Raw genomic sequence first — 12,880 nt, 5'->3', positions numbered from 1 at the left:
TTATGTTAACCAGTTTGATGGGAGTATTTCAAAATGTATATGAAAACAGCACACTGTACCCCATGATTGCATTAATGTACATAGTTATGCTATAAAAAATAAAAAAAAAAAAAAGAAGAAGACTTGAGCCCAAGAGTTTAAAGTTACTATGAGCTATGATACACTCTACCAAAGGCAACAAAATGAGACTGTGTGGAAAAAAAAAAAAAAAAGAGGGCGGCGCCTGTGGCTCAGTGAGTAGAGCACCAGCCCCATATACCAAGGGTGGTGGGTTCAAACCCAGCCCCAGCCAAACTGCAACAAAAAAAAAATAGCTGGGTTTTGTGGCTGGTGCCTGTAGTCCCAGCTACTTGGGAGGCTGAGGCAAGAGAATCGCCTAAGCCCAGGAGTTGGAGGTTGCTGTGAGCTGTGACATCATGGCACTCTACCGAGGGCAATAAAATGAGACTCTGTCTCTAAAAAAAAAAAAGGACAGAAAAGAAAAAGAGAAGCATTTCTAAAACCTCTATAGACTGGTTCTCCTATTAATAATGGCAATACCCTCATTATTTTTATTTTTCTGATTATAAAACTGCTTCATCTCCATAAAATGGTCTGTGTTGTAGATACATAAGGTAGAATCCAGAGAAAACAGTTTCATGTATAGCTCTTAAGAGTGCTTGAATGTTGTTGGTTTTTAAAGCCATTCCTATAGCTACTGATTTTGTAACTTGTTTCCCCTTCTCCATCCCTACTTAAATGTTTTGTTCATCTTCCCAATAATGCCTTACTGATTATAATGGCTGTCCATAACTTCATCAAGTAGTTGTACCCTGTTAAGTTTTACTAGTACTCTGCTAATAGTTAAGGTTGTTTTACTAGTATTCTGCTAATAGTTTAGGTTGTTTGGAAAAGATGAACAAAGCTGTGTTGAACATCCTCATACACACTATCTTGTGTTCCAGTAGGTTAAAAAATCTCTTAACTAGTGTCTTCACTATATTCATTTAAGGAGAAAGTACTTGTTTCTTATTGCTCCTTGGTTTAATTTGGTTAATTTGGGATTTTTAAGTGTAGTTTTTCTTTTTTTTTTTTTTTGTTGAGACAGAGTGTCACTATGTCGCCCTTCATAGAGTGCTATGGTATCACAGCTCACAGCAACCTTAAATTCTTGGGCTTAAGCCAGTGGTTCTCAACCTGTGGGTTATGGCCCACAGGACCTATATTAAAGGGCCGTGGCGTTAGGAAGGTTGAGAACCACTGGCTTAAGCGATTCTCTTGCCTCAGCCTCCCAAGTAGCTAAGACTACAGGCACCGGCCACAATGCCTGACTGTTTTTCTGTTATTGTTATCATTATTATTTAGCAGGCCCTGTCTAGGTTCAAACCCGCCAGCCCCAGTGTATGTGGCCGGTGCCCTAAGTATAGTTTTTCTATTCCCCTCCTATAGAGCAATAGAGAAAAGATTGAAGATTATACCCCAAACTGTTAGAGTGGTTAGAGTGCAGTTGAATAAAATGTGGGTTATACTTTTTAACTTTCTACATGTCTCTATATTATAGCAATCATGTATTCCCTCTGTAATTTTTTTTTTAAAAAGAAAACTTTGTTAAATAGCAAGAAATTATTTTAAAAATGCAAAAAGGTATATAGAAGTAAATAGGCAGCCTTAAGGTTATAATTCAGAAATCTTTAGCTTACTAGCCTATTTCTCTTTGCATTTTTTCCTTTAGCATATATTCATTTCAAATAATTTTAAAACTACGGTATGTACAGTAGCTACAACCATTTTTTTTGGCATAGCCTCCCATTACAAGCATGTTCCCATACCACTGAAACCTATAAGGATATAGTTTTAAGGCCTGATGCCTATAGCTCAAGTGACTAAGGCACCAGCCACATACACCAGAGCTGGTGGGCTCGAATCCAGCCCAGGCCCGCCAAACAACAATGACAACTACAACCAAAAGATAGCCAGGTGTTGCCAAAAGAATATAGTTTTAAAATGTTAACTTTAAACTGCTGTAGAATTATTCTGATATCTTTTCTGGAAAGGAGAGCGTTCCATGCCTTAGATCGAAATTAACATTGACAGAACGAAAGAGCAAGTTGAGCATAAATTAGGCAATGAGCCCGCTCCGCTTGGCCCTGGACTGTGCACACAAGGTCCATAACACTAACGCTGTGACTGAGCTATAGGGAGTTACAAACTGGAACAGCATTTCTAACTGACTTTCGTAATGTTCTTATCTTTTCCTGTGATTTCAGGGCCCGGGACAGCCAAGATAGAAACATCCGCTGCTGGGCAGTTCAGCAAGCCTTTCTCATTTTCTCCATCAGGGTCAGTAATGAATTTAAGTTTTGTGGCAAATTGCTTGCAACCTTATAGTTAGCTTTGCCAAATCTTAATATTAAAGATATATTTATATGGTTCTTAAATGTGCTTGAACCCAAAATTCTTATCACTGCAGTAACATATCTGATGATGGTAGCAGTAACTTAATGTTCTAATGTAAATCTGTTTCCTTTTGGTGGTTCAAGTTTTATGTGTATTATTACATGTTTGTTTTATTTTTAAACCTAAGCCTCATTTTCTATTAAATTATCTAGTTTATCACACTAAAGCATTTTCATTCTGACACATTCGGGGTTGGATGTGACAATTAAATTGGCTTTATTGTATTGAGAACTGACTATATTAAACTTCATAGAGAAGGTGACAAAAGGCAGTAGATGCTTGAAATTTGGGGTTTATATCAATATGGAAGAAACCACTTCTGTTTCATTTTTTAAAAAATAATGGTAGGCATCCATGTACAGTTGAGTCATTTTAAAAGTGAAAGAATTTTCTACATCTCCTTCCGGGGTGAGTCTTTGTTACCCTTGGAGTGAGATGCCTGTTCTATGTTGCAGGCTCTCACACAGACACCTCTGCAAGCTATCGAAGCATTTCGTTCCTTCTACCAAAGGAGTTAGACTATGTAGCTGGGATCAAAACCTATCCAAAGGTTTTCTTTTCCCTTGAAATGTGCATCAGTTCCCCAAGAAAAGCCTCTAAACCAGCGGTTCTCAACTGTAGGTCACAACCCATAGGAACTTAAGGGCTGTGGCATTAGGAAGGTTGAGAACCACTGCTCTAAACTCTTCACCTCATGCCTTTGTAACTGGAATCATGTTAACTGAAATCTCTTCTTCCCAATGTTAATATGTTTCTTAAGTGTTGTGCAGCCTAACATATTAGGAGAAAAAGGGGTGTTAGAATTTAAGGGGGAATGTTATATATTATATGAATTTTGTTTTCCTTTCCTTTTTTTTTTTTTTTTGAGACAGGGTCTGACTCTGTCATCTGCTCCCCAGTTGTACAGATTTGATTTTATTCATTTGAGATAGAATCTCTCTGTGTCACCCAGTACAGTGATGCAATCATAGCTCACAGTAACCTCAGACTCCTGGGCTACAGCGATCCTCCTGCTTCAGCCATCTGCGTAGCTGGGACTATAGTCATGTACCACCAAGCTCGCTTAGCCTGGGCTGGTCTCAAACTCTTTTTTTTTTTTTGAGACAGAGCCTCAAGCTATTGCCCTGGTGTCACAGCTCACAGCAACCTCCAACTCTTGGGCTCAAGTGATTCTCTTACCTCAGCCTCTCGACTAGCTGGTACTATAGGCACCTGCCACAACACCCGGCCATTTTTTGGTTGTAGTTGTCATTGTTTGGCATCCCTGGGCTGGATTCGAACCCACCAGCTCTGGTGTATGTGGCTGGCGCCCAGCCACTTGTATTACAGGCACCAAGCCATGTCTCAAACTTTTGGCCTCAAGCAGTCCTCCCACCTCAGCCTCCCAGAGTGCTGAGAATACAGGTGTAAGCCACTGTGCCCATCCATATTTTTTTCTGTATTGTAAATCATTATGTTTTATACGTTACAAAAAATATTTGGAGAATATTTTAAAGAGGAGTTCAATGTCAAGAATTAATAATAATTAATCTTCCCTGAAATGGTATCCTTCTGTTTTTTAAAGTTGGAAAATTTAGACTCGTTGAGTCAATGGTCTCTAATAGGTAAAATTTCTTTTATTTATTATTATTGTTATTATTTTTTTTGAGACAGAGTCTCACTTTATTGCCCCTGGTAGAGTGCCAGGGTGTCACAGCTCACAGCAACCTACAACTCCTGGGTCTAGGCGATTCTCTTGCCTCAGCCTCTCAAGTAGCTGAGACAACAGGTGCCCACCGCAATGCCCAGCTATTTTTTTGTTGCAGTTTGGCCCAGGCTGCCCTCGGTATATGGGGCCGGCGCCCTACCCACTGAGCCACAGGCGCCACCCTTATTATTTATTAGCCCCTCATCAGTCAGCTTGATACATAACAGTACTTTTACCAAGGTTGAAACGTACTGATAAAGGGGTTTTTGTTTGTTTGTTTCATATGATCATATATTTAGCACATCTTTTGGGTGGTCTTTATCCATTTGAGGAAGGCAGTGATGGGTAAAACAAATCTAAATTCTTAGAATTTTACTATATTTGATGTGCTTGGTTTCTTAAATTTTAAAACTCTGTTTAGTTAAAATCTGCTATGTGAAGTTTTGTCACAGCGAATGCTCTATTCTGGTTCACGCTTGACTGTGGTATCTTAACTTACAGTGTAATGAAAATGTACAGAAAGGAGAGAGGAGGTGGTAAAAGGAGTCAGAAAGCTTTTAAACCATATTTTTCCAGCCCAGAATTCATAGCTCTGTCAAAATGGCAGTGACAAGGCCTTCTCTTTTATTCTGTCCATCATCTCCCCGGGCAGTGTGGGGCTGTCCAGTATGGTCCTTGCTCCCGCTAATTCAGTTGCTTCTGTGTCACCGGAGCTTCCTAGCCCTCACTCTGCAGCCATCTGCTCTGGCCACCATTCCCACATGCACATTCCTGGTGTGTTTCTGCTACTGCAGCTTTGCTTTTCTTGGAATAAATTTCCACCCAAACCTCTACTGTAGAAAGCCCAGCCATCCCTCCAAGTCTTCTCATTTGCTACCCTCTTACTTCCCCTACACGTGCCTCTCCTGCTGAGAGATCTTAGAGTGGCTTTACTGCTTATGAGAGATACGGTTATGTTTTGAGTGTTGCTTGTTTTCTAGATTACAGATTCCTTATGGGTCATTTGCATGTATGGATTATTAAGTAGAATATTATAAAAGGCTATGTTATACCTTAAGCGTGATCCTTTTTGATTTCTCTTTTCCACTCATTAGGACGGTTGGCTTTAATTTTGGAATAGTCACACCAACACCATCTTCTAATTTCACTGCCACACAAGGTACGGTGTCTGTGTTATGTAGCATCACTGTGTATTTGCCCCAAATAAGTACAGGTTATTTTTATACAGATGTGTTGACATTTTACTTGCTCTTGCATTTTGTTTACAGTGTCTACAATAAAGTGTGGTGTTGATGATGCGCATTAGAAATAGGCTCAATTTAAGAGACTGATCTGAAGGATTTCAGTCTACTTTCAATATTGAGAACAAGGAAGGGATTTGCTTCAGTAAATCAAGGCTATGTTTTAATATTTAAATGTTAACATGTGAATTAAAATATCTTTCTCCACCTTTTTCATCTATACTTAAAATTCCACCCATTTCTTGGATGATTGTGTAGGGTAAGATATACATAATATTGTAGAAAGAAAAGACCAAACTCATCATTTTTGCTTGATAACATCTCTGCAAATACAGTGATCCCATGAGTGTTGTTCGAAACCCATCCATTACCACGTTTTTAATGTTTCAATGAATTATTAAATGCCTTCCAGTTATCAGTTTAAGTTATTCATAGTTTTTATTATAAAGGTTATGTGGGGGAGGGGGGTGTTGTTTGTTTGTTTTGGTTTTTGAGTCAGGGTCTTGTTCCTTTGCCCAGACTAGAATGCAGTGGTGTCATCATAGCTCGTTCCTTTGCCCAGACTAGAATGCAGTGGTGTCATCATAGCTTACTGCAACCTCAAACTGCTAGGCTCAAGAAATCCTCCTGTCCTCAGCCTCCTGGATAGCTGAGACTACAGGAACCTACCACCACATCTGGTTACTTTTTTATTTTTTATAGAGAGGGCATTCTCACTTTGTTGCCCAGACTTGTCTTATATTCCTGGCTTCAAATATCCTTCTGCCTCAGCCTCCCAAAGTGCTAGAATTATAGGCATGAGCCACCATGCCAGGCCCAGTGTGTTCTTTTTAAAAGTATAGAGGAGTTTAGAATCAGACATTGTGCCCCTTGGTCATAACCATAGCTGTTCTGTTATATTTCCTTCTGGGGATTTTGTATGTTACTTTTATTTCCATAATACAATCTCAGGCCGGGCGTGGTGGCTCATGCCTGTAATCCTAGCACTCTGGGAGGCTGAGGCAGGTGGATTGCCTGAGTTTAGGCATTCAAGACCAGCCTGAGCAAGAGTAATACCTCATCTCTAAAAATAGCAGGGAGGGTTGTGGCAGGTGCCTGTAGTCCCAGCTACGCCAGAGGTTGAGGAAGGAGAGTCACTTGAGCTCAAGAATTTGAGTTTGCTGTGAGCTGTGATACCACTGCATTCTACTGAGGGCAACAAAGTGAGACTCTGTCTCAAAAAAATAAAAAATACAATCTCATGTGAATTTTCCAAGAATTATTAAAAATCTTATGTAAATATCATCTTTAATGGCTTTATAATTCTATCTTATGGATATGCCATAATTTTCCTAACCATTCGGCTACTGTACATTTCAGTTATTTTCATGTTTCCCCTATTATAAATAAAACTCTGGCCATCTATCATTTATTTACTCAACACATGTGTTTGTGAGTGCCTACCCATGTGGTAGCATTTTCTTAGTGGAAATGGGATTTTCTGACATCTACAGATGTCCCAAAAGTTGCCTCTAACATTGCCATACATATGGGAAAAGGGAAATTATAGCTAAATATACCTTTCTTTACAAAAAATTCATTACAGAATTTTTCAAAGAGGTGGCCAAAATGTAGAAGAATACCTGGTGATCACAAGTGGTAGAGGTTTTGCAGTGTTCCCCAGAGTTTTTTTTTTTGAGACAGAGCCTCAAGCTGTCCCCCTGGGTAGAGTGCTGTGGCATCACAGCTCACAGCAACCTCCAACTCCTGGGCTCAAGCTATTCTCCCTCCGCCTCCCAAGTAGCTGGGACCACAGGCGCCCGCCACAATGCCAGGCTATTTTTTGGTTGCAGCCATCATTGTTGTTGGTGGGTTCGGGCTGGATTCGAACCCGCCACCTTAGGTGTATGTGGCTGGCACCTTAGCCACTTGAGCCACAGGCGCCGAGCCCCCCAGAGTTTTTGATAGCCACACGTCATAAAACAGTATGGAGTTGGGATCATCAGTAGAAATGTGCAGTAGGCTAATCTTAGTGATGAATGTCGTCTTTCTGTTACTCTCATTTACTGTTGTTTGACCAGACCTTTTTGTGAGTGCTTTGCCCCTGCATTGTTTGGTCTTTGTAACAGCTCTATGCAAGTAGGCATTGTAATTATCCAGATTTTCCATGTGAGGAAGTTGAGGCCCAGCGAGGTAAGGTAACCTTTCTAGAGTATACAGTCAGCAAGTAGCAAAGTGCTAGCTCTAGAGTCCATGTTCTTGACCTCTAGGCCTTGCTGCTTCTGTAAATTAGTGATTTAGTAGAGCATTTAGCAAGTAGCCATTAATTGTATGTAAAAATGATTGTGGATTAACAACACTTCGTTTGCCCATAAAAAATAAAGGAAGGACTTCCATTTTGTGAATCAAATCCTGGTCTTTAAGTAGGTCTGTAGGCTAGCATTGTGCTGAGAATGTTACTGAGAAAAGCACACAAGTAGTCAGGGGAATATAAGGGAGGATGCCTTTTTATTTCTCTTTTGGGTAATATGTTATTTCATGTATTCTAAATGCCGTGTATTTGTTGTGATTTAATGGTAAAAAGAGTATATGTTCCTTTTCATGTCAGTGAGATGACAGTCAGAGTTCATGTTCCTAAGGAGAAGCATTCATTCTGTCCTCCCAAAGAAAACTGTTAGAACAGGCTATTCCTGACTGTTACAGAGGAAGAAAGAGTTTTGGCTTAGAAATCCAGTCAGTAGAGCCGTGATAGGTCCTATTTTGCTAAATCCAACCCATTTCTTAATTTCTTTTTCTTACAAGGGGCAACACCCTCCACTAAAGAGTCAAACCAGCTTGATACATTCTCATTTGGCGGGGGAGGCAAACCTTTTTATGAGACTGTTCCTGAAAGCTCCCCTCCTGGAATCACAGCCGCGACCAGCCTCACAGGAGCTGCCGCCACATCTCCAGGAGAGGCCTCTCCATCCAGCAGCAGATCTGTGGCACCTTCTGGAATTGCTCTTTCTACCACCTCTAGCAAGTTGGAAACTCCACCATCCAAGTTGGGAGAGCTTCTGTTTTCAAATTCTTTGGCTGGAGAGACTCTAGGAAGTTTCTCAGGACTACGGGTTGGCCAAGCAGAAGATGCTACAAAGCCAGCCAGTAAGACTTCATCCACAAGCCTAACTAGTGTCCAGCCCACCAAGACGTCAAACGTGCCCTCGGGGTTTAGTTTTACTGGCCCTGCAGCGTTAGGGAAGCACGTGGAGCCCCCTGTGACCTCTTCTGTCACCACCACCACAGTAGCACCACCGACAATTGTGAGCACGAGCACCAGCAGTTCCTCGACTGGTGTTTTTAGCAGTCTGCCACTCACCAATGCAGGGCCCTCTGCGGTAGTCAGTTTTGGTGGGACATCTCTAAGTGGTGGCAAGACTGGTTTTTCATTTGGAAGCCAACAGGCCAGTAGTGTAGTGCCATCTGCCCCACCGTCAACTACAGCTGCCAGTGGCACTCCCCTTCCAACATCATTCCCCACGTTGTCATTCGGTAATCTCTTGAGTTCAGCATCTGTTCCCTCCTTGCCTGTGTCCCCTGGTAAAAGCACAGAGGCAGCTGCATCATCGGCTTTGCCCGAGAAGCCGGGCGGCAGTGAGGGCTCAGTGTCAGCAACCTCACTCCCAGGGCAGCAGGCATCAGCCCAGCCTCCCCAGGCTCCACTGCAAACTCCCGACTCTGTTAAGAAAGAACCTGGTCTTGCCCACCCTGCAGTCAGCAATGCTGGCGCTGCAGCAGCTAATGCCAGTCTCACAGCACCTTCTGCAGAGGCCATGCCAGTAGCCACGGTGGGCCCTGATGGCAGAGTGGAGGCAGCATCTCCTGCTCCCACCTTCTCAGTGCCTGGACAGGCTGCTGTTGGAGCTCCTGCTGTCTCAAGTGCAGGCCCTGTGACCGTTGAAACATCAAGTGCCCCCACAACCTCTAGCACTGCTTCCAGCATTGCTCCACCCAGCCCAGCTACAGAGGCAGCAGTGTTTGGGGCTGTCACTTCTGGCTCATCAGTCTTTACTCAGCCCCCTGCTGCCAGTTCAAGCTCAGCTTTCAGCCAGCTCACCAACAACGCAGCCACTGCCCCCTCTGCCACCCCTGTGTTTGGGCAGGTGGCAGCCAGCACTGCACCCAGCGTGTTTGGGCAGCAGACAGCCAGTGCAGCCAGCACAACAGCCTCCACGCCACAGGTCAGCAGCTCAGGGTTTGGCAGTCCAGCTTTTGGTGCCTCAGCCTCAGGGGTCTTTGGACAGACGACCTTTGGGCAGACCCCAGCCTTCGGGCAGTCAACAAGCAGCCCGGCAGGTGGCTTCTCCTTCAGTCAGCCTGGGTTCAGTTCTGTGCCTGCCTTCGGCCAGTCCATTTCCTCCACCACCACATCCACCAGTGGGAATGTCTTCGGTGCCTCTTCAAGTGCTAGCAGCTCCGGCTCCTTCACATTTGGACAGTCCTCTGCCAATGCAGGAGCGGGGCTGTTTGGCCAAACCAGCCCTCCTGCTTTTGGTCAGAGTCCCGGCTTTGGGCAGGGAGGCTCTGTGTTTGGTGGTGCCTCAGCCGCCACGACCACTGCAGCGTCCTCCGGGTTTAGCTTTTGTCAAGCTTCAGGTAAGAGTTTATGGAAGTTTTTTACTTTGTTCCCTTTGTGTTATTTGAAACATTTGCAACAACCTGCATTACTTTCATAATTAAAAGAAAGAAGGGGAATCAAAAAATAACCTATAAGAGAGGGTGAAGTGCTGTGATCTCGGGAGTTTCTTTGCCTAATTGGCTGGGTCTTTTCTAGCTCAGTGTAGCTTTGGTTGTGCTTCTTAGCAAGGCATCCACTCTGCTAGCCACCAGACTGCCAGTTTCATGAGGAAAAAGCAGGGATCTTTAGTTTAAGGTCATGGCGAGTAATTTAATGACTCATAAATAAGATATTTTCAATTTGGAAAGTGCTTTAGAGGTCAGTATGTCCAAAGCTGTCAAGCCGCAAGGAGACTGATCCAGTGTCAGATAGTGCTAGCAGTGGGGTCAAAAGGAGAATCCAGGTACCCTGAAGGTCTATCACTGCCCTTCTGGTATTTTGTATTTTCTCTGACCCCATCTTTTGTACTGGAATGGTAGATACTGACATTTGAAGATGGGTTTTTCTTATTTTCCATGTAGTGATTTTTTTTAATTTTACTACTTTTGATAGTTAAAACTTAATCCTTAACTATTGCGTATCCAATTTTAGTGGCTGCTTTTACTTCTAAAAGTTATCAATAGACGGGACAGTTGGAAAACTTTTCTACGATTTGCTTTCCGGTGCCTGTCTTATGAGAGGCAATTCTTTACCACTTAGGCTCTGGGAGAAAAACAGAGATCAGTGATTTCTTCAATGATAATTTATTTGAAAATGGCTCATAATTTGTTAGAAAGAAAATGTTTTCCTTCCTTCAATGTTTTTTCAGCTCCTACTAAGTTTGCATGCACAGACCTGTGGTAAAAAGACAGACACAGTTTTGCTATCTGCCAATTGGCCTCTCTGAATGATGAGAATTGTGTTAACTTGGTCCAGAAAATAGAGAGAAAGCCTCATGAGTCTAAAAGAGAGTAGGATATTTATGATGGTCTCTACTGCATCGTTTATTCTGCCTTCAAAACTTGAGAAACCTGGCCGGGCGCAGTGGTTCACGCCTGTAGTCCTAGCACTCTGGGAGGCCAAGGTGGTGGATTTCCCTGAGCTCAGGAGTTTGAGACCAGCCTGAGCCAGAGTGAGACCCCATCTCTACAAAAAAACAACAACAAAAAATAGCTGGGTGTTGTGGTGGGCGCCTGTAGTCCCAGCTACTTGGGAGGCTGAGGCAAGAGGATCACTTGAGCCTAGGAGTTGGAGATTGCTTTGAGCTATGATGTCACAGCACTCTACCAAGGGCCATAAAGTGAGTCTATCTCAATAAAAAAGTTAATAAATAAATTAAAAGAAAATTTAGAAAAATAAACTTCAAACTAAAATAATTTAATACAAAAAAATTTTTTTTAAAACTTGAGAAGTCTCATGTACAAACATGATCAGACTATTCAGAACCCCTGAAGACAAGTGTTTTCCTCTAGTCACTGTGTAGAAAGGCAGCTGGTACTCCAGCCCTAGTTGAGGAGCTGAGATTTGCCCAAGCTCACCTCCCTCATCAGTGATGGAAAAGAGAATAGAACTCCTGCCCTATCACTTATTATCTGGTATCTTTTGTTATAATGTGTACATAGTTCTGCCTGATTTTCCCAGGCCTGTTCAGTCCAGCACCTCAACCATGTTATGCCATCTGGAAGAAGGATAAACTACCTTGAAAGAATTGTTATTTGAGAGTCATAGGAAGCCAGAGAATAAAACTGTTCATAATAGTGAATCAGTTATTGGAAAGAATTCCCAGTGGCTTCAAGTCTGAGGAGAAGTTTCTCTGGGAATATACCATCTTCTGGGCCTCCACTCACTTTGAATTTAATAAGAGAGAAGGAATTTGTCCTTGGGACTTTGAAATTTATACTGTTATAAAATGTTAGCAATAAAAAAAGGTTTTGAAGTATTTAAACAGCTTTTATTTATTTATTTTTGACTGGGGCCGGGTTTGAACCTGCCACCTCCAACATATGGGGTCTGAGCCCTACTCCTTTGAGCCACAGGTGCCGTCCTGTTTTAAAGTATTTACACAGAATTTTTTCCATTTTCTAAATTGATTCGTAACGTTATTCATAAGTTGATTTATCCTGTGATATCTCAGCACACAGAAATGCCATTTAAACAAACCAGTATTTTTTTTTTGAGACAGAGTTTCACGTTGTCACTCTGGGTAGAGTGCTGTGGTGTCACAGATCACAGCACCCTCAAACTCTTGGGCTTAAGTGATTCTCCTGCCTCAGCCTCTCTAGCAGCTGGGACTACAGACGCCTGACACAACGCTGTACTGTTTTCTTGTTATAGTTGTCATTGTTTAGCAGGCCCGGGCCAGGTTCGAACCCCCCCAGTTCCCGTGTATGTGACCAGCACCCTAACCACTGACCTATACGTGCCCAGCCAAACCAGTACCTTTGTTCTTCTAAAAAAGACTCATCCAAGTTGAATTTTTATTTTCTTTGTATTTTATAGGTTTTGGGTCTAGTAATACTGGTTCTGTCTTTGGTCAAGCAGCCAGTACTGGAGGAACAGTCTTTGGCCAGGTAAATATGTGTTTATCTATATTCATGTCCCATGTATCAGACCCATCCACATTTTGCCACTGTAATAGAATCAGGTTGTGTTGTATCTCCAAGCTAAGCACACAGCCACCTGCTTTCCTAGGCTTCCTTCTCTCCAGCTGCCTTGGGGATACAGAAGTCTTGACTTCAACTAGAGAGAAGAATCACTAGGATTTTGATCTTTTTTTGACAGTCCTCTGGGAAAGTACTTTAAAAGCACGTTGCGGCTCGGCGCCTATAGCTCAACTGGCTAAGGCGCCAGCCATGTACACCTAAGGTGGCGGGTTTGAATCCCCAGCCCGGACCCGCCAAA

General features: G+C 42.6%; 1 protein-coding gene across 2 annotated transcripts in view; it reads left to right on the top strand.

Moving 5' to 3' along the window:
• Positions 1–12,880, top strand: part of NUP214 (nucleoporin 214) — a 107,655-nt gene that overhangs the window by 68,777 nt on the left and 25,998 nt on the right. For both annotated transcript variants that reach the window (XM_023516115.1, XM_023516114.1), the window contains exons 22-25: positions 2,247–2,319; positions 5,218–5,282; positions 8,146–9,978; positions 12,479–12,549. In XM_023516115.1, coding sequence (XP_023371883.1) covers positions 2,247–2,319; positions 5,218–5,282; positions 8,146–9,978; positions 12,479–12,549 — 2,042 coding nt within the window. The remainder of the gene's footprint in view (positions 1–2,246; positions 2,320–5,217; positions 5,283–8,145; positions 9,979–12,478; positions 12,550–12,880) is intronic.

This window comes from Otolemur garnettii, unplaced genomic scaffold, assembly GCF_000181295.1.
Source record: "Otolemur garnettii isolate 467f Iridium unplaced genomic scaffold, OtoGar3 scaffold00087, whole genome shotgun sequence".
Lineage (NCBI taxonomy): Eukaryota > Metazoa > Chordata > Mammalia > Primates > Galagidae > Otolemur > Otolemur garnettii.
The sequence above is the reverse complement of the archived record's forward strand: the minus strand, read 5'-3'. Positions and strand labels throughout refer to the sequence as shown.